This window comes from Heliangelus exortis, chromosome 1, assembly GCF_036169615.1.
Source record: "Heliangelus exortis chromosome 1, bHelExo1.hap1, whole genome shotgun sequence".
In the NCBI taxonomy this organism is placed as follows: domain Eukaryota; kingdom Metazoa; phylum Chordata; class Aves; order Apodiformes; family Trochilidae; genus Heliangelus; species Heliangelus exortis.
This window is the reverse complement of record NC_092422.1, coordinates 196,539,607-196,558,861: the sequence shown is the minus strand read 5'-3', so window position 1 is coordinate 196,558,861 and position 19,255 is coordinate 196,539,607. Positions and strand designations below refer to the sequence as shown.

At 51.1% G+C, this 19,255-nt stretch overlaps 1 protein-coding gene and 1 long non-coding RNA gene across 5 annotated transcripts in view; both read right to left on the bottom strand.

Annotated features, from left to right (window-relative positions):
* The window catches only part of TASOR2 (transcription activation suppressor family member 2), a 64,122-nt gene extending 57,269 nt beyond the window's left edge, over window positions 1-6,853 (bottom strand). For 2 of the 4 annotated variants that reach the window (XM_071734244.1, XM_071734243.1), the window contains exon 1: window positions 6,264-6,853. In XM_071734244.1, the coding sequence (XP_071590345.1) occupies window positions 6,264-6,306 (43 nt within the window). In that variant the 5' untranslated portion in view covers window positions 6,307-6,853. The remainder of the gene's footprint in view (window positions 1-6,263) is intronic. The other 2 variants (XM_071734242.1, XM_071734245.1) reach the window with 1 other exon arrangement.
* A 9,709-nt stretch (window positions 6,854-16,562) lies between these two features.
* LOC139791699 (uncharacterized) lies at window positions 16,563-17,909 on the bottom strand. Its single transcript, XR_011723991.1, has 2 exons — window positions 17,781-17,909; window positions 16,563-16,674 (listed from the first exon to the last, which is right to left on the bottom strand). It is a non-coding gene; the product is annotated as an uncharacterized lncRNA (long non-coding RNA).
* Between the last annotated feature and the right edge of the window lie 1,346 nt (window positions 17,910-19,255).

The window sequence follows — 19,255 nt, the reverse complement described above, 5'->3', positions numbered from 1 at the left end:
TCCTTTGGAGCCCCCTTGGAGCACTGGAACATCAGAATTAGGTCTGCCCTGAGCCTTCTCTTCTCAAGGCTGAACAGATCAAGTTTGGTTGGGGAGCAGAGACACAGTGCAGGACTGATGGGTGGGAAAGAGCTGGAGAAACCCAGCACAGCTCTGACCCCACATCCGTGCCCTGAAATCCCTGAGGAGGGGATTCCCAGCCTGTCCTGGGGACACTTCCTACCCTGGTAGCAAGGGAGAATAAACACAAGTCACCTTTGCAGCTATAAATATCAGGTGACAACACAGCAAGCAAGGCTGAGCCTTCTCCCTCGTGCTGGAGCTCTGGAGAAGTCATCTAAGAGCTGTGAATTCCTTGGAAGGTTTCTAACCTTTTCCTTCCTCCTCCTTTTCCAGACTTCAAGCCAGCTCCTCTGACCTTTCCTTCCTGAAGTGCCCTCTCCTGTCCTCTGGGAAGTGTTGGCTGAAGCTGAAGGCAGCCTAAAGAAGTTGGGGTTGTTCAGCCTGGAGAAGAGGAGGCTCCCAGGTGAGCTCAGAGCAACCTTCCAATATCTGAAGGGGCTCCAAGAAAGCTGGGGGAGGGCTTTGGACACGGGGGGGTAGGGAGAGGAGAAGGGAAATGGGTTAAAACTTGGAGAGAAAGGGGAGATTGAGGTTGGAGATGGGGAGGAAATTCTGGAATTTGAGGGTGGGGAGAGCCTGGCCCAGGTTGTCCAAGGAAGTTGTGGCTGCCCCATCCCTGGCAGTGTCTCAGGTCAGGTTGGATGGGGCTTGGAGCCCCCTGGGCTGGTGGGAGGTGTCCCTGCCCATGCAGGGGTTGGGACTGGATGATCCTAAAGGTCCCTTCCAACCCAACCCAACCCATTCCATGAGTCTCTTAATTCCATAAGGCAGCCTGAGGGGACAGGTCCCACCCCTATCCCCCTGGGAGCTGCACACTGTTCCTCCCCTTTCCATTTCAGGGCTCCTGCCCACCAGGAGCAGCAGCCAAGGCCAGGAGATGTAGACATCCCCAAAAACAGAATCCTTTTTTTAGCTCATCCAGCCTCCTGTGACCTCTGGATGTGTTCCCCACTCAGACACTTCCAAACTTAGCCCAGGAGGAAAACTCATGGCTTTTGAACTGCTTACTGGTGCAGAGAACCAGCTTTGCTTTTCTGCATGGCCTTTTTTTTTTGTGTGTTTAATTTCAGAGGATCTTAAAATCACAGACTGAGGAAAATTGGAAGGGATATTAATAATAATCCAGTTCCAACCCTCCTGCCATGGGCAGGGACACCTCCCACAGCCCAGGGGGCTCCAAGCCCCATCCAACCTGACCTGAGACACTGCCAGGGATGGGGCAGCCACAACTTCCTTGGACAACCTGGGCCAGGGGCTCAGCACCCTCACCATAAAGAATTTCTCCCTCCCTGCCCAAGAAACAGAATCCTGGAATGGTTTGGGTTGGAAGAGAACTGAAAGCTCAGCTCATTCCAACCCCCCTGCCATGGGCAGGGACACCTCCCTCCCAGATTGCTCCAAGCCCCATCCAACCTGGCTTTGAACACTGCCAGGGATGGGGCAGAGACTCTTTTCCTGGGCAACCTGGTTCTAAAGCTCAGCACCCTCACCCCAAACAATTTCTCCCTCCCTCAAATCTGGAGCATTTGAAATATCCAGGTCCTCCTGCATTTGCCTCCCTTGAAGATGATGGAATTGTGGAATAGTTTGGGTTGGAAGGGACCTCAAAGCTCATCCAGTCCCAACTCCCTGCATGGGCAGGGACACCTCCCACCAGCCCAGGGGGCTCCAAGCCCCATCCAACCTGACCTGAGACACTGCCAGGGATGGGGCAGCCACAGCTTCTGGGAGCAACCTGGGCACCCAGGGGCTCAGCACCCTCATTTTCTTTCCCTCTCTTCACAAACTTCCCCCACCTGCAGGTCAGGTCACAGAATCACAGAATGCTCAGAGCTGGAAGGGACCTCCAGAGATCACCCAGTCCAAGCAGCAGCACCCAGAGCACATTACCCAGGGCTGCATCCAGGGGGGGTTTGAATATCTCCAGAGAAGGGGACTCCACAACCTCCCTGGGCATTTTTATTTAAAAAAAAAGAACTAAAGAATTCTTTAATTCTAACTCCTCTGAGCATCAGATACACCTGGTGTTGGTTACCATGAACTGTTTGTGCAGGTGGTACTGGTGGTACCAAGATCCAACCAGCAAATGGCTGGATGGGATGGAAAGTTTAAAGATGAAGAATAAAAAAGTGAGGAGGTGAAAATCTGAAACAGAAAGCAGAAAAAATCAGCCAGGCTAAGGGGCAGTGTGAAGGCAAAATACTTCCTAATAAGGCAGAATCCTTTTACAAAAAAAGGAAGAAAAAAGGTGGAGAGGGAGAGAGGCAAGAGGGGAAATAAAGATGAGCAGGAGAGAAATGCAGAAGCCCAAATGGTGTTAGAACCCAGCCAGAAACCTCACCAGAAAATGACACATCCTGGGTCACCCTTCCAGGACATGACTGTGCCTGATTTGCTCAGCCCAACCTTTTGTAGTGAGTTTTGGGCTCATTCACAGCTGGAGCACAGAAGCCACTTCCCTCTTTCAGTTTAAGCCAAAAACTTTAAGCTAAATGAAGCCAAAGAAAAATTAAAATTAAATCACCATCTCCTCCAAGTGTCAGGTAGAAGGAAGGTGTCCTGGCTGCAAAGCAACAAGATGCTGACCACAAGAGCTGCTTCTGACTGGTGTAAAATCTTTCCAGGTATTGATATGATGGAAAAGAAAAGATTTGCCTTGGCAGATTTGAGCCTTTTGGGATTCTCCTGCTTTAGAATGGGTCCTTCAAGGCTTTTTTAGGTCTCAAAATACTCTCCTACACCTGACAAATGCCTTGTTCCTGCTGCTCCTGCCATCATCAGTGACTTCCACAGCTTTGCTGCTTCCCAGCATCTTTTCCTTTCACTTTCTCACTTTTTTTTCCTTCCCCCTTTTTTTTCCCACTCCCAGACACAGACACCAGTTCTAAGCTTGGATTTGTCACAGTGTTAATAAGCAGTGTTAATAAGCTGAACGTGGTAACAGATCTGATCCAAACCACCTCCAACAGAGCCAGCACAGCTGGGATATTCCATGTCCCAGATGTTGGGCATGGGATGGGATATCAGGGCAGGTTTCTGCTGCTGGCCCAGCCAAAAAGAAGATTTCTGGCTTCAGGAGAGGCTGATGGTGGCACCAAGAAAGAGTCTGGTGGCAAATAAAAAGAGAAAAAAAACCTCCCAGTTGCTGGAGGGAGCAGCAGCTGATGTGTGAAAAACAACTTCCCCAAGGTGAGAAGTTTTGGTTGGGTTTGGTTTTGGTTTTTTCCCCCACTCAGGAAAAAAAAAAACCCAAACCAACTTGTTTGTGGCTGGAGAAAGCAAGGAGAGAGTTCCCCAGCCTCAAATGCTGCAGCTGCATTCCTCCAAACCATTGGGTCCTTCCCCTGTAAACTTCCCAAAAGAGAGATACAACCTTCCTTGAAGTATTTTGGTTTGTTGCATTATTTTTGCTCTCACTACAGAGACTTTTTTTTCAGTGCTGGATTTCTTTCCCCTGGTCTCTCCTCCTGCTTGTTCTCTATGACCCCTTTTGGCTGCAGAAATTATCAAGGCACAGTTTTAATTTCAAATAAAACCACAACCAAAGCTGAGCACTAAAAACCATTTTTTTTTTTGTCTCTTTCTCCAAACAAACACCACAAAAAAAAAACAAACACAAAAAAACCCCCAAAACAACCAACACTCCCCTCCCCCAAAAAAGCCAAACTCCACAAAAATAACCTTTACCAAACACTTGTCTCAAAGTGATTCCAAGAACCATCACTGGCTCACTTTGGGAGCTGCCTGAATGACCAACACATCACATAAAATACATTTTTCTGTAATAAACCCAACTTATTGCCACCAAAGCTGTCACCCCACATGCATTTTGGTGAGTGGCTACAGTGACCCAGGCAAAAACCTTGCCACAATGTTCCTCCTTCTCCCCTCCTGGCACAGCTGGGTACTGTGCAATGAAGAAAAACCAGCAAAGTGCAGCAGAAAATGGAGCAGAAGAGGCTATTTTTAATCCAGATGGGTTCAGCAATCTGGATTGCTGCACAGCTCCACAAAGAGCTGTAGCAACACAGCTCAGAACCAGGCAGGATGCAGATGGCAGAGGGGAATGGAGGTGGCTGGAAAGGGACAAAACTTCAGCTCTACCTCTGCTGCCACCAACATCAGGTTTAGGAAGATTAAAAATAAACCAAACTAGCATGTAAAACCAGTTTCAGAGCTGGGTAAGGCACTCTCTGGTCCTAAGTGAGGACTTATACTTTTTTTTTATCAGAGCAGACAGGGAATTCTCCTCCAAAACTAATTTTTTTTTTTTTTTCTAATTGGAAAACAGCAATTTCTGGGAGATCTGGCATCTTCTTGTTAACACAAGACCTTACAAAGTGCAGACTGGACATTTCCAGGCTCCACTATAGGACAGCTACTGCCAGAAGAGCCTCGTGTTTGTCCCCCTCCTCATCACCTGTCACAAACACAGGCAGCACCAAGAAACATCCACTTTTACCCCAAAACATGAGGTTAATCTGACCTGAACCCCTCACACAGCAGAGCTTCACCCTGTGTTTCCTCCATCCACCATGAGCACCAATGATTCTGGGCCAGGCAGGTTCTCTTGCACATTTTTTTAAAATATCTCTTATTTATCTTGCACATTTTTTAAAAAAAAATATCTTGTTTTGCAAGGAACATGTTTTTAAACTCACTTTATAACCATGAAACTTTAACATAATGAGAATACAGACTGCCTCTCTTTCTTCACCTTAGGATTTCTGAGCTTGCCAAGCATATATTTTTCAGGCTTCCTCTTGTAAAACAACAAAAAAAAATAAACAACTTACAATGTCAGGCAACTGAAGGAAATGTCAAAGTTTGAAGAAATTATTGCCTAGACCAAGATTTTCAGCAGAGCTGTGAAGTTTACAGAACTGTCTTACCTCAAGCCTAGAGACCTGGCCTGGAGCAGGGGGAGTGACAGAGATCCATTAGATGCCAAAAATGACTTTTCTCTGTCATTCTGCAAAAATCAACCTGGTGCTCCCTGTTAAGTCCCCAGCAAAGGTGGAGAAATGAATTATTTTAATACTGGGCCATTAGGAAACTGGTGGGATAGAAGGGGCTAAAGTTTGTTTGCATAACCCTAAAAACAGGAGAGCTAAAGCCAAGTTGTGGGTGTATAGGATAAAAATAGGGCTGAGATTTTAATAAGGGTATGAAATAAAGGAAAAAGGCCCTGGCAGTGTCTCAGGTCAGGTTGGATGGGGCTTGGAGCACCCTGGGCTGGTGGGAGGTGTCCCTGGTCATGGCAGGAGGTTCGAACTGGGTGATCTTTAAGATCTTTTCCAACCCAAACTATTCAGTTTCTATGTTTCTAACTGGTTTTATGCTCTACCTCAGATTATCCCTCCCTTTAAGGGGTGCAAACCTTAATAAACCTTTGCTGCTATCCAAGCCGGGATGATTTGTTTGAGGACAATCTGCCAGCGGGGATCAGAGAAGAGAAACACGTAATTTTTGGGGTTTTTTTTCCCCCATCTTCTCAGGCTGATTTCCAAGAAACAAAGAGGCTTTCCATCTTTCCCATGCCAGCCCCAAGGAAGGAGCAAGCCAGGTTTGCATTTTAATGCCCTCCCCTTTTTCCTGAAGGGCACCTGCCCAAGGACAGACCGAGAAGAATTAAAAAAAAAAAGTAAAAAAAAAAATCACGAAAACCCAAGGGGACAGCCCAAGAATGGAAGGAGTGGTGGTGGTGGTGGCTTTGCCACCTGGTGCAGGAGACAGGGATTGGGCGGGAAAGCTCGGAGAAATAATAATAATAATAAAATATGTGCGTGGGTCTCCCCGCAGTGAGGCAAATAAAAAATAAAAATTGAAATAAATAATAAATAAAGCTGATGTCGAAGGCCTCCAGGCACGGAAGGGCTCTCAAGGCCTCCCAAGCCTTGGAGGTTCCCTTCACCTCAGTGAGGGGACCGCGGGGCCACCCCCGTCACAGAGCTCTGGGTCCCCACCACAGGGCCGGGATCTCGGGGTTCGGAGGAGCCAGAGAGGGCAAATCCCTTTTGGCTTCTCCTCTTTAAGACACGAAGATTAATCACAGAATCAAAATCCCGACGCCTTCCTTAGAGCTCACCCACCACCACCCCCCTCCCATCCCGAGCTTCCCCCTCCCCGTTCCCGCTCACCCGTTCCCGGTTCGCCGCTCTCCTCATCCCGCCGCTCGCCCATGGCCGGGAGGGTTTTAGGGATTTTCTTTTTTTTTTTTGCTTTATTTGGTTTTTCCCCCTTTTCTTCCTCACACCGCCCTCATTACCGGTCCCGCCCGGCCCTCGGCGCGGTTCCTCTCCCGGGAAAGGATTCCGGGAGTGGGGAACCGCGGCGTTACCGGACCGGGCGGGCCGGAATGCTGAGGAGAAACGAAGCGGAGGGTTTGAGAGCAACAGCGGCCGCCATGCGCCGGTCCTGAGGAGAGGAAAGGGGACGGGGGAGGACGCGGAGGGACGGGCGGAAAAGGGGGGGAAGGCAGAGAGGCGGTGGTGGGAATGGCAGCGTCGGTATTAAAAAAAAAAAAAAAAAAAAAAAAAAAAAAAAAAAAAAGGAGGGGGGGTGGGGGGCAGGAGGAGTGGGGGGGAAAAAATTTTAAAAATTAAAAAAAAAAAAAAAAAAAAAAAAAACAGAAAGTGAAAACTGAACCGGAAAGAGAGCTCCGGCCGCGCCCGTGGAGGCTTTTCCTCTTCCCGCGGGTCACTGGCTCTGCCCGCCGTCCCCTCAGCTCTGTCGGGGTTTGGGTGAGGGGGGAAAAAAAATAAAGGTTTGAGAAGGTGAAGGGTGAGTGAGTGAGTGTTAACCCCAGCACTTCTGAAAAGCCCTCGGGGTGTGAAAGGTTCGGTGCCGAAAGCAGAGATTCTACGAAGGAAAAAAAAAAAAAAAAAAAAAAAAGAATTTAAGGGGTGTAAAACGGTCTTTGTTGAATTGGATGTGGATGGAGATAAGGGCGGCCCAGCCCTGCCTGCCCTGGGGACTTTTCTGACACGAAACAATAAGATATTGATTTGGGATCATCTTCTGCTGTGTCTGGGCCTTGCAAATGGAAATGGGCTGACACCAGCCAAACTTGCCACCCATTAACGCATAAAGATTAACAAAAGGATTAACAAAAGGACCTTACGTCCTGTTCTGGGCTTTCCCTCCCTCGAGCTCTTTTCTCATTCTTTTGGCTCCTTCCCTCATCCCCTCACATCAGGTCCTGGGCTCCATCCCTCACCTCAGTCCTGGACCTTCCCTCAATCCCTCAACCCCTTCCCTCAGTCCTGGACCTTCCCTTGACCCCTTCCTCAGTTCCTTAATCCCTTCCCTCAGTCCTGGACCTTCCCTCAGTCCTGGACCTCCCCTCAGTCTTGGACCTTTCCTCAGTCCCTCAAGCCCTTCACTCAGTCCTGGACCTCCCCTCAGTCTTGGACCTTCCCTCAGTCCCTCAAGCCCTTCCCTCAGTCCTGGATCTTCCCTCTGTCCCTCAGTCCCTTCCCTCAATCCCTCAACACCTTCCCTCAGTCCTGGACCTTCCATCTGTCCCTCAGTCCCTTCCCTCAGTCCTTCAACCCCTTCCCTCAGTCCCAGACCTTCCCTCAATCCCTCAACCCCTTCCCTCAGTCCCTTCCCTCAGTCCTGGACCTTCCCTCTGTCCCTCAACCCCTTCCCTCATCTTTTCATCTCCTTCCCTCCCCTCATTCCCTTTCCCTCACTTCAATCCTTCACCCTCAGTTCCTTCCCTCAAATCCCCCTCGACTGCACCCCTGACCCCCCTCTTCCTTTGGCTGCTCCTTCATCCCCAGCGTCTTCATCTTTCTTTACCCTTTTTTATCCCGTTTCTGCAGCCCTTATCTCCATTCCATGACCCCATCCCTGGTCCCCTCTGTCCCACTTGGTCCTGCTTGAGGTCCCCATGGGGTGGCTCCAGACCCCACTTCATGGCAGCAGCCCCTGTGCAGTGGGATTGGTTGTTTTATTCACCCCTTTTAAATAAATATTCCCCCAGGGTGTTAAAAAATGCCCTCTCCCAGCCTGGATACTTGGGGGTTTGTTCCTCTATGAAAAACCAGAGAGGATGTAGCCTGGGGATGGATTTGTTTTGTTAGTACAGGGGACATGTGAATGTTTCAGGAGAAAAAGGTAGATAAATAACACACTTTCCTTCCACCATCTGAGATCTGTCTGGATCATCCTGGCAGGGAGACAGTTTGTCACTTGAGTAGCTACATGTAAACCACTGGATCAGGTTGCTCCAAGCCCCATCCAACCTGGCCTTGAATCCTTCCAGGGATGGGGCAGCCACAGCTTCCTTGGGAAATCTGGGCCAGGGGCTCAGCACCCTCACCTCAAAGAATTTCTCCCTCCCCAAGATCTCCTCTCCATGGAGGATGCTGTTTGGAGCCTCAGCAATGCTGCTTTACAGGATCCAAACCTAATCCCAACACTTCCCTCCTGCTCCACGTCTCCAGCAAGGATTGCATGAACCCTGTTCACTCAGCATTCTGCTGAGATCACCAGGAAAATCCATAGAATCCTGGAATGGTTTGGGTTGGAAGGGACCTCAAAGATCATCCAGTTCCAACCCCCTGCATGGGCAGGGACACCTCCCACCAGCCCAGGGGGCTCCAAGCCCCATCCAACCTGGAATTTAACACCTCCAGGGATGGGGCAGCCACAACTTCCTTGGACAACCTGGGCCAGGCTCTCACCACTCTCAAATTCAAGAATTTCTTCCCCATGTCCACCTGTTTCAGGAGCTGGAGGTACTTGGCTCAGTCCCACACATGGGTGTGTGCTGACAGTTTTGGTGCCTCAGTTCTTCAATCAAAATCCTTCCTTTCAAACTCCCCCTCAGAACAAGGGAGTTCTGCCATGGGGCTGCAACTCTTTGGCATGGAGGAAAAAAAATATCCCATTGTTGGTTTTTTTTTACCTCCTGGGTTGAGTGCATTTTAGAGACAAACTCCAAGCCAATCTTGCTGTTGAGGTGATGTCCTCACAAATCTGGAGCATTTAAAATATCCAGGTCCTCCTGCATTTGCCTCCCTTGAAGATGATGGAATTGTGGAATGGTTTGGGTTGGGAGAGACCTTAAGGATCATCCAGTTCCAACCCCTGCATGGGCAGGGACACCTCCCACCAGCCCAGGGGACTCCAAGCCCCATCCAACCTGACCTGAGACACTGCCAGGGATGAGGCAGCCACAACTTCCTTGGACAACCTGGGCCAGGCTCTCAGCACCCTCATTTCTCCCCAAGATCTCTCCATCTCCCCTCTCCCAGCTGGAAACCCTTCCCCCTCGGAGGGTCCCATCCCTCCAGGCCCTTGTCCCAAGTCCCTCCCCAGCTTTCCTGGAGCCCCTTCAGGCACTGGAAGGTGCTCTAAGGTCTCCCCATGGGATCCTTCTCTTCTCCAGCCTCAACACCCCCAACTCTCTCCTCCTGGCTCCAGAGCAGAGCTGCTCCAGCCCTCCCAGCAGCTCCAGGGCCTCCTCTGCACTGGCTCCAACAGCTCCGTGTCCTTCTGCTGCTGGGGACCCCAGAGCTGGACACAGCTTTACCCCAGGGGGGGCTCCCCAGAGCCCAGCAGAGGGGGACAATCCCCTCCCTGACCCTGCTGAGGTATCTCACTGATGTTTCCTTAGAATCACAGAATCCTAGAACTGGCTGGGTTGGAAGGGACCTCAGAGCTCATCAAGTCCAACCCTTGATCCACTCCCACTGCAGTTCCCAGCCCATGGCACTGAGTGCCACATCCAGGCTCTTTGGAAATATCTCCAGGGATGGAGAATCCACTCCTTCCCTGGGCAGCCCATTCCAATGGCTGAGCACCCTCTCCAGAAAGAAATTCTTTCTAATGTCCAACCTAAACCTCCCCTGGCACAACTTGAGACCTCTTGTGCCCTCTTGTCTTGCTGAGAGTTGCCTGGGAAAAGAGCCCAACCCCCCCCGGCTACAAACTCCTTGTAGGTTCCTAGTTCATGAGGAGCCCCTGGCTCTTTTCTGTTCCTCAAAACTCCATTCCTTTTCCCACTAAATCCAATTTAAAGCTCTCCATACAAAGCTGCCCAGCTTGGTTAAAACTTTCTTGCCCCACTTGGCCAAGTGAATCCCACCAGCTCCCAACAGATCTGGTTTTTTCCAAGCAGATCCATGATCATAGAAGCCAAAACCTTGCTCAGGGCACCAGGCAGGCAATTTTTCTCCTCCTTAACCTCCTTCCCTCTGGCTGGGAGGGCAGAGAACATCACTTGTGCACCAGATCCTTTGCTCCAAGGGACACACAACCCACTTGGATGCTTGGCTGGAGGAGGAGTTGATCATTTTTAGGCTTCACCAGGCTCTGGTTCTTCACCAGGGACTTTGCAAACGTGAGCAGCAAATAATCAGTGTTGCAACACTGGAACAGAGTGATCTGGGCTTGCCCAACCTCTTACACAAGGCTTGGTGTGAACACCCTGTGCCCAAGGATGGGCCAAGGGTTGGGTTCCGTGGCCACGTGTTTGGCTGTGCCAGGGAATGGGTCTGGAGGGGAAGTCACTTGGGATTTTCAGGTATTTTTTTTGGCCAGAAGATCCCTGGTGTCCACATTTCGGTGTCTCTGTGCTCAGCTCCCCAGCCAGCAGGCTCTGATTTTGCTCTGATCAGGTGGATTTTCAGATGCTGGGACAGCCCTAGCAGGGAAGATTGGCAAAAACAGGGGGAAAAAAAACCCTAAACCAAGAGGAAGGATGATGAGATGACAATGTGACAAGGGATTTTTAAGTCACTTATTACTCAGGGCAACACTGCAGGTCGGTCACAGATCTGAGGAATTTGCTACTGCAGCAGCAGAGGGTGCAAAGTGCTGCTAAAAAAATAAAAAATGAAGGCATGGGGAAGAGTAAATGATTGTTTTGGTGTCCCCTACTCAGCAAGGGCAGTTTCAGGCTCTGACCATGTGTAACTCCAGTTTGCTGGATCCACTGATTTTTCCAGCTCCTGCTGGCATGGAATTCTTGCTGCTGTTGCTGGTCCTGGAAGGAAGGGAAAAGGATTTCTGTGTTCCCATGATCTAGTGCTGGAGTGAGGTGAGAGGGAAATCTCTCTGCAGGGTCAGCATCCCTGGTTGCCCTGTGAGGGTGGAAGATGAGGAGAGACAGAAAGGCTCTGAGCTCCTGGGGTGTCTGAAAGGAAGAGCAGAGCCAGAGCCACCCCAGCTCCCACCTTGAGGGTCCCCTAATCAGCTGCCACCACATGGAGCACAAACATTTCCATAGAATCCACAGGATGGTTTAGGTTGGAAGGGACCTGAAAAATTATCTCCTTCCATCCCCACTGCCATGGGTTGGAAGGGACCTCAAAGCTCATCCAGTCCCAACCCCCTGCAAGGGCAGGGACACTTCCCACCAGCCCAGGGTGCTCCAAGCCCCATCCAACCTGGATTTGAATCCTTCCAGGGATGGGGCAGCCACAGCATCTCTGGGAAACCTGTTCCAGGGTCTCACCACCCTCACAGCAAAGAATTTCCTCCTAATGTCCAACCTAAATCTTCCCTTTTCCAGTTTAAAGTCATTCCCCTCATCCTGTCACTCCAGCCCCTTGTCCAAAGCCCCTCTCCAGCTTTCCTGGAACCCCTTCTGATAATGGAAGGAATTTCAGTATAAGGAATTATTTCTATTAAGGAAACATAGGATTTCTTGAGAGAGCTCCTTTCTCAATGATCTATTCCTCTTTCTATTAGGAAAAACCCAAGGAATCTGAAGGAGTTTTTTCACCATTTGCTGAGAATCAACTCAACCTCTGGAGACCATTTCTAACTGGAGTTCAGATGTTGCTGTTCAGAGCCTCCCTCCTTTTTGAGTGGTGGGATTTGTCATCTCTGCACGAGGAGAACCCTTCATCTGGCTCTGCTGGGGACCTAATTCCTGGCACTGCTCTTATTTTGGCTTCTTTGAAAGAATGACTCAGAAAGTTCTGGCATACGTGCAAGTCTAAAAATAAAGAAGTCCTCACTCGAAGATCTTATTTCCTCTTGTATTCAGAGAAAAAAAAACAACCAAAAACCAACAAAACTATGAATGATGCCTGCAGATCTTGTCAGTCACTCAAAAAAAAAAAAAAAAAAAATTTAGTTGCAACGAAATGAGTCAACTGGGAGGTGGAAGCAGCAGTTCCTGAGAATGCCAGTGTCCTCCTGCTGAAGGATGACACACAAGGAGAAGGCAAATAATTTGGTTTGAGGTCATTATTGATCCCATGGGGCAGCACCAGGACTTCAGCTGCTGTGCAGAGGCTACAAACACAACCCCCAAATGTTGCAAGGCCCAAGGGTTCCCTCCCTTTTCTCTGCTATTTGTCACTCAGGGGACAGGAGGTGATACAGAATTACATGGAAATGAGTGGAGTTTTTCTTTGGGTTTCTCCTGTTTCCTTGTAACAGGGATCACAGAACCACAGAATGTTTGGGGTGGGAAGGGAGGTCTGGAGATGCCCCAGTGCAACCCCCCTGTCCCAGCTGGATCCTACAGGGAACACATCCTGTTGGACTGGGGCATCTCCAGAGCCCCCTTCCAACCCTTCACATTTTTTGCTTCCATGAAATCCCCATCCCTGGAGGTAGGAAAAATCCAAGTGGCACTTTGGGACGTGGTTTAGTGGTGGGGTTGGGTTGGGAGTTGATGACCTTAAGAGGTCTTTCCCAGCCTTAATGATTCTGTGTCAACCCCTGTGGTTTGTAGCTCCTCTCATGGTGATTTTTATGGTCACCACCACGTTTTACACCACGAGGACATCACTGGGAGCCTGCAGGCTGTGGGGCAGCAAAATCCCAGATCCCAACCCAGACCTTCAGCACTAAATGTCTTCAGGTCCTTCAGTTCCTGCTGAATGGGCTGTTCCAACCATCTGGGGCTCCCTCAGCCTCACCCTCAACAAGTTTCTCCTGCTCATGCTGAGCTGGAACTTCCTCTCTTCTCCCTTCAACCCATTCTTCCTTGGCCTCTCCCTGGCCACCCCCAAAAAGAGATTGGCCCCTTCCTCTTGCCCCCCACCCCTCAGCTCTTGATGGACATTCAGCAGATCCCCTCTCAGCCTTCTCTTCTCCAGCCTCAACAGCCCCAGGCCTCTCACTCTTTCTTCCCAGCACAGATGCTCAAGTCCCTTCCTCACCCTCCCAGCTCTCCCTTGGCCTCTCTCCAGTAGATCCCAGTCTCTCCTCAACTGGGGAGCCCCAAACTGGAGCCAGGATTCCAGCTCTGGTCTCCCCAGGGCAGAGCAGAGGAGGAGGAGGAGGAGGAAGAGGAGAACCTCCCTGGATCTGCTGGACACACTTTTCCTGATGCATCCCAGGGCCCCAGTGACCCCCACAAGGAGAGCACAGCAGGGAGAAGAGATGAGATGGGTTTCTGTAGCAGTGGGATCCTACCATGATTTTGTACAAGATGAAGTTTCCCTTGCCAGGCAGGGCTTTCAGGAATGAAGCAAAAATGGACTTTTCCTGACTGATCTTTTTGTACATTTGTGCACCAAGAAATTGCCTGGAAGAGAAAGGAGCCTGAACCAGAAGTCTCCTTAAATGCAGCATCACCAACTCATCTGGAAGATCAGATAGACCCCAGCATCTCCTGTTTGAAGAACTTGTGATGTGCAGTGGTAAAAAATCAATTTCAGAGCTATTTGGCTTGGGAAGTGTTGGCTCAGGACCTTAATGAGAGAGAAAAGAAGGGAAAGGGAACTTGTGGGCTTGTTTGACCATTATTACCATCAATCCCACTGGTGTCTCCTGGAGAACTGCAGAGCTCTGGTTAAAATTCTCATGTTCAGAGCATGGAAAGTTTTGGGTTTTTTTTCTCTGAGCAGCTGAGAAGGGGTGGGAGCAGCTCAGGGCTGACTGCTGCTCACCAAGGCTGAGCCCCTCTGATTTATTTCAGGGGGATGGAAAGAAGTTTGTTCCCACCTCAGTTCTCACTTTTCTCTGCAGGAATGTCAAACCCAACTGGAAGGAGAAGCAGGAAATGCAAAATCAGGAATTTCTTCACCCAAAGCTTTCTTCTACACTGCTGCCAAGTTGCATGTCAGCCCCATAAAACTGTCAGGTCTCATCCTTCCTTGACTCAAGCACAGAATCACAGAAAGTTTGGGTTGGAAGAAACCTCCAAGCTCATCCAGTCCAACCTTTGACCAACACCATAATCTCACTCCTAAACCATGTCCTTAAGCACAACTCCCATCATCACTTCAGGATCTTGTAATCAGGCAAGTTTTGCCCATTTTGCCATGTCTCCCAGTAAGAGGGGAAAGTCCTCAAAAATACCACACAAAAAAACCACATCTTGAGCCTCAAGTCCTGGGGTCAGTTCTGGGCCCCTCATGACAAGAAGGACATGGAGGGCTTGCAGTGTGTCCAGAGAAGGGCAATGGAGAAACCAAAAAAAAAAAAACAAACCACAAAAACCCCACAAAAAAAAAAATATCTTGAGCTCTTTACAGATGCAGACCAAGGGTTTGCTGAGGAATCCTTGTCAGAAAAGCACTTGGACTCCCTAAAGTCTTGATGAAACTGCTTTCTGTTGGTAAGATGAGAGGAAAAAAAGGAAAAAAGGGGACACCAAACCAATCTGGATGTCCCTTCACATCCAGGCAGCCCTGAACAATGCAGCATCAGTTGGACCTCTGCTTCAGGCCCAGATTTATCCGAGCTGCAGCTCATCTGGAGGTTCCCAGCATCTGGACCCAGGAGCTGAGCTCAATTCCATGAGACTTGACAAGGCTGCCCTGGGGCACAACCACCCCATGCAGAGCTCCAGGCTTAGGGCAGAGCAGCTGGAAAGGGCCCAGCAGAGAAAGACCTGAGGGTGTTGGCCACCAGTGGGTGAATAGGAGCCACCAGGGTGGCAACAAAGCCACCACCATCCTGGCTTCTATCAGCACTGGTGTGGCCAGCAGGAGCAGGGCAGGAATCATCCCCCTGTGCTCAGAACCTCCAGTCCTGGGGTCACCTCTGGGCCCCTCATGACAAGAAGGACATGGAGGGGTTGGAGTGTGTGCAGAGAAGGGCAATGGAAATACCAAAAAAAACACCAAAAACCTCATCTTGAGCTCTTTAGAGATGCAGGAATCCTGCAGCATGACCATCTGGGTGTGGGGGGGTTTCTCTGGGAACAGGAGGAACATTTCCCAGCTGCTTCCCAAGTCTGCAAGTCAGAGGTGAATTGAGGTTAAATGCAGGGGCTGCTTCTGCCCTGAGGAAAAACTGCTTGAGTCTTGTCCCTCAGAATCTCCCTTCTACAGCAACATTCCAGGTTTGGGGAAGAGTGACTGGAAAGCTGCCTGGTGGAAAAGGGCCTGGAGGTGTTGGTGAAAAAGGGGCTGAATATGAGGCAGAGTGTGGCCAGGTGGCCAAGGTGGCCACCAGGATCCTGACTGGGCTGGGCTGGGCTCAGCAGTGGGGTGGGCAGCAGGAGCAGGGCAGGGATTGTCCCCCTGTGCTGGGCACTGGGGAGGCTGCACCCCCAATCCTGGGGTCAGTTCTGGGGACCTCAGGAGCAGAAGGAGATTGAGGGGCTGGAGAGTGTCCAGAGAAGGGAATGGAGCTGGGGAAGGGGCTGGAGAGCAAGGAGAAGGGGATGGAGAGTAAGGAGTAGGCTTGGAGAGAAAGGAGAAGGGGTTGGAGAGGAAGGAGAAGGTCTGGAGAGGAGGGAGAAGGGATGGGGATCTTCTGAGGAGGGGCTGGAGAATATGGAGAATGGGTTGGAGAGGAAGGAGAAGGTCTGGAGAGCCAGGAGAAGGTTTGGAGAGTGAGAAGAAGGGCCTGGAGAGCAAGGAGAAGGTTCTGGAGAACTTGTGAGGAGCTGAAGGATCTGAAGGTGTTGAGCTTGGAGCAGAGGAGGCTGAGAGGAGACCTTCTGACTCTCTACAACTTCCTGAGAGGAGGTTGGAGCCAGGGGGGTGTTGGTGCCCAAAGGAAAAGAGATAAAACAAGAGGAAAAGGCCTGAAGTTGCTCCAGGGGAGGTTTAGGTTGGAGCTGGGGAAGAATTTCTCCCTGGAAAGGGTTGTCAGGGCCTGGCCCAGGCTGCCCAGGGCAGGGCTGGAGTCCCCATCATCCCTGGGGGGGTTTCAGAGCCCTGGAGGTGTGGGGATGAGGGACATGGGCTGGGGGTGGCCTTGGGCAATGTTGGGTTTGTTTTATTCCTGTGGTTGTTTATTTTTTGGTTACTTTGGCATTTTGCAGCTTCCAAGAAACCAAGGTTTTGTTGGAGTTGTGATGACAACATTTAAATAGTTCCAGGGGCAGCTGTGAAATCAGAAGTCAGATTGTTAAAACAACCAACCAAGCCCTAACAAAAGCCTCTATCAAACCCCAGTTTGTTTTATGGTGTTTGCACAATGGTGTTAAAACAAACACCACAAAGGCAGCTCCAGGGTCCACTCAGGAAATGAGTCAAAGATGATGAGAATGTGACAAAGTGCAGATGAGCATTTGGACCTGGGAGAGGCAATGGTCCTTTTATCAATCAATCAATCAATCAATCAATCCTTCAACCCGAGGCCAAGCACAGATGGGTGGAGAATGGGTGGAGAGCAGCCCTGAGGAGAAGGACTTGGGGGTGTGGGGTGAGGAGAAGCTCAAGAGAGGCATCAAACCCCCCATGTCCTGGGCTGCATCCCCAGCAGTGTGAGCAGCAGGGCCAGGGAGGGGATTGTCCCCCTCTGCTGGGCTCTGGGGAGCCCCCCCTGGGGTAAAGCTGTGTCCAGCTCTGGGGTCCCCAGCAGCAGAAGGACACAGAGCTGTTGGAGCCAGTGCAGAGGAGCCCTCTGAAAGGAGGCCCTGAAAGCTCAGCTCATTCCAAACCCTTTCCATGGCCAGGGACACCTCCCACCAGCCCAGGGGGCTCCAAGCCCCATCCAACCTTCAACCCCTCCAGGGATGGGGCAGCCACAGCTTCTGGGGGCAACCTGGGCACCCAGGGGCTCAGCACCCTCACCCCAAACAATTTCTCCCTCCCTCCCTCCCTGCCCAAGAAACAGAATCCTGGAATGGTTTGGGTTGGAAGAGAACTGAAAGCTCAGCTCATTCCAACCCCCCTGCCATGGGCAGGGACACCTCCCTCCCAGATTGCTCCAAGCCCCATCCAACCTGGCTTTGAACACTGCCAGGGATGGGGCAGAGACTCTTTTCCTGGGCAACCTGGTTCTAAAGCTCAGCACCCTCACCCCAAACAATTTCTCCCTCCCTCCCTCCCTCCCTCCCTCCCTCCCTCCCTCCCTCCCTCCCTCCCTGCTCAAGATCTCCTCTCCATCTCCCCTCTCCCAGCTGGAAACCCTTCCCCCTCGCAGGGTCCCATCCCTCCAGGCCCTTGTCCCAAGTCCCTCCCCAGCTTTCCTGGAGCCCCTTCAGGCACTGGAAGGTGCTCTAAGGTCTCCCCATGGGATCCTTCTCTTCTCCAGCCTCAACACCCCCAACTCTCTCAGCCTGGCTCAGAGCAGAGCTGTTCCAGCCTCTGATCATCTCCAACAGCTCCATGCCTTTCTTTTTTGGGAATCTCCACAACTGGACACAGAGCTCCAGGTGGGGTCTCAGCAGAGCAGAGCAGAGGGGAGAATCCCCTCCCTTGACTTTCTGTCTCTGCTTCTTTTGATGCAGCCCAGGACCTGCTTGGTTTCTGGGCTGTCAGCACACACTGAGGGCTCACCTGGAGCTTCTGGGACACCCCCAGCCCCAAGTCCTTCTCCTCAGGGCTGTCCTCAATCCTTTCTCCTCCCAACCTCTATTTGTGTAAGGAATTTCCTCATTCCAGGGGCAGAACCTTGCACTTGGCCTCCTTGAACTTCACAGCATCCTGGAGAAGGTTACCTCAGAGGAGAAGCTTTCCGTGATGCTCTCTCCCTCTTCCAGAGACTTTTTAGGGTGAAAGGGATATTTCTTTTTGGTCTTTGGTTTCCATCTGGTTCTTGTGTCTCCTTGCTTAATGACTCCAGCAATTTGGGAAGGACTTTCAGGAGAAAGGCTGGAGATAGGGTGAGCAAAGGAGGACACACAAGAAAAGGGATCCACACCTCTTCTTTCAGGGATGTAAATGAGAAAAATTTCATGAGGGGATCAGCAGGGCAACTGCTGACAAAGCTGAGCTGATGAGTTCAAGGCATTGATGCTTTAGGTTCCTGGCACCTTCTGGAGAGCTGAGGAAGTGCAGAGCCAATTTTTGCGTTTCTGGAGCCCGAATTTAACTCCTTATCTCCACAAATTTAACTCCTTACCTCCACACCACACCCAAACCCCACAGCTCGGGTTACTCTTTGGGTCAGTTTTTTGCCAAGGTGAAAGAAAGCTCCAAGGACACAAAATCCACCTAAATATCAGCTACTGAATAATCTGTTGGGAATTACCAGAGACTGCCAGGTTGGAAGGGACACACACCAGTGCCCCCAGTACCCCTCCCTGCACACAGCAGTATCCCCTCCCCCCACCCCAGCACCCCCTCCCCTCACACCAGTGCCCCCAGTACCCCTCCCTGCACACACCAGTACCCCCAGTATCCCTTCCCCCCTCCCCTCACACCAGTACCCCCAGTTCCCCCTCCCTGCACACACCAGTACCCCCTCTACCCCAGTAGCCCCAGTTTCCCCTTCCCCCCATACCAGTACTCCCAGTACCCTCTCCCTTCACACCAGTACCCCCAGTTCCCCCTCCCTGCACACACCAGTAATCCCTGTACTCCCTCCCTCCCTCTGACCCAGTACCCCCTCCCACCCACACCAGTCCCCCCAGTTCCCCTCCCTGTCCCAGTCCCCCCAGTTCCACTCACACCAAGTCCCCCCAGTTCCCCTCACACCAGTACCCCAGGCCCTCCACATCAGTCTCCCTAGTTCCCTCACACCAGTCCCCCCAGCTCCCCCACTCCCACCACACCAGTCCTTCCAGTTCCCCTCCCTGTTCCAGTCCCCCCAGTCTCCCCAATTCCTCTCACACCAGTCTCCCCAGTTCCCCTCACACCAGTACCCCAGTCCCTCCACACCAGTCTCCCTAGTTCCCTCACACCAGTCCCCCCAGTTCTCCCCACATCAGCCCCCCCAGTTCCCCCACTCCCACCACACCAGTCCTTCCCCTCCCTGTTCCAGTCCCGCCAGTCTCCCCAATTCCTCTCACACCAGTTCCCCCAGTCCCCCA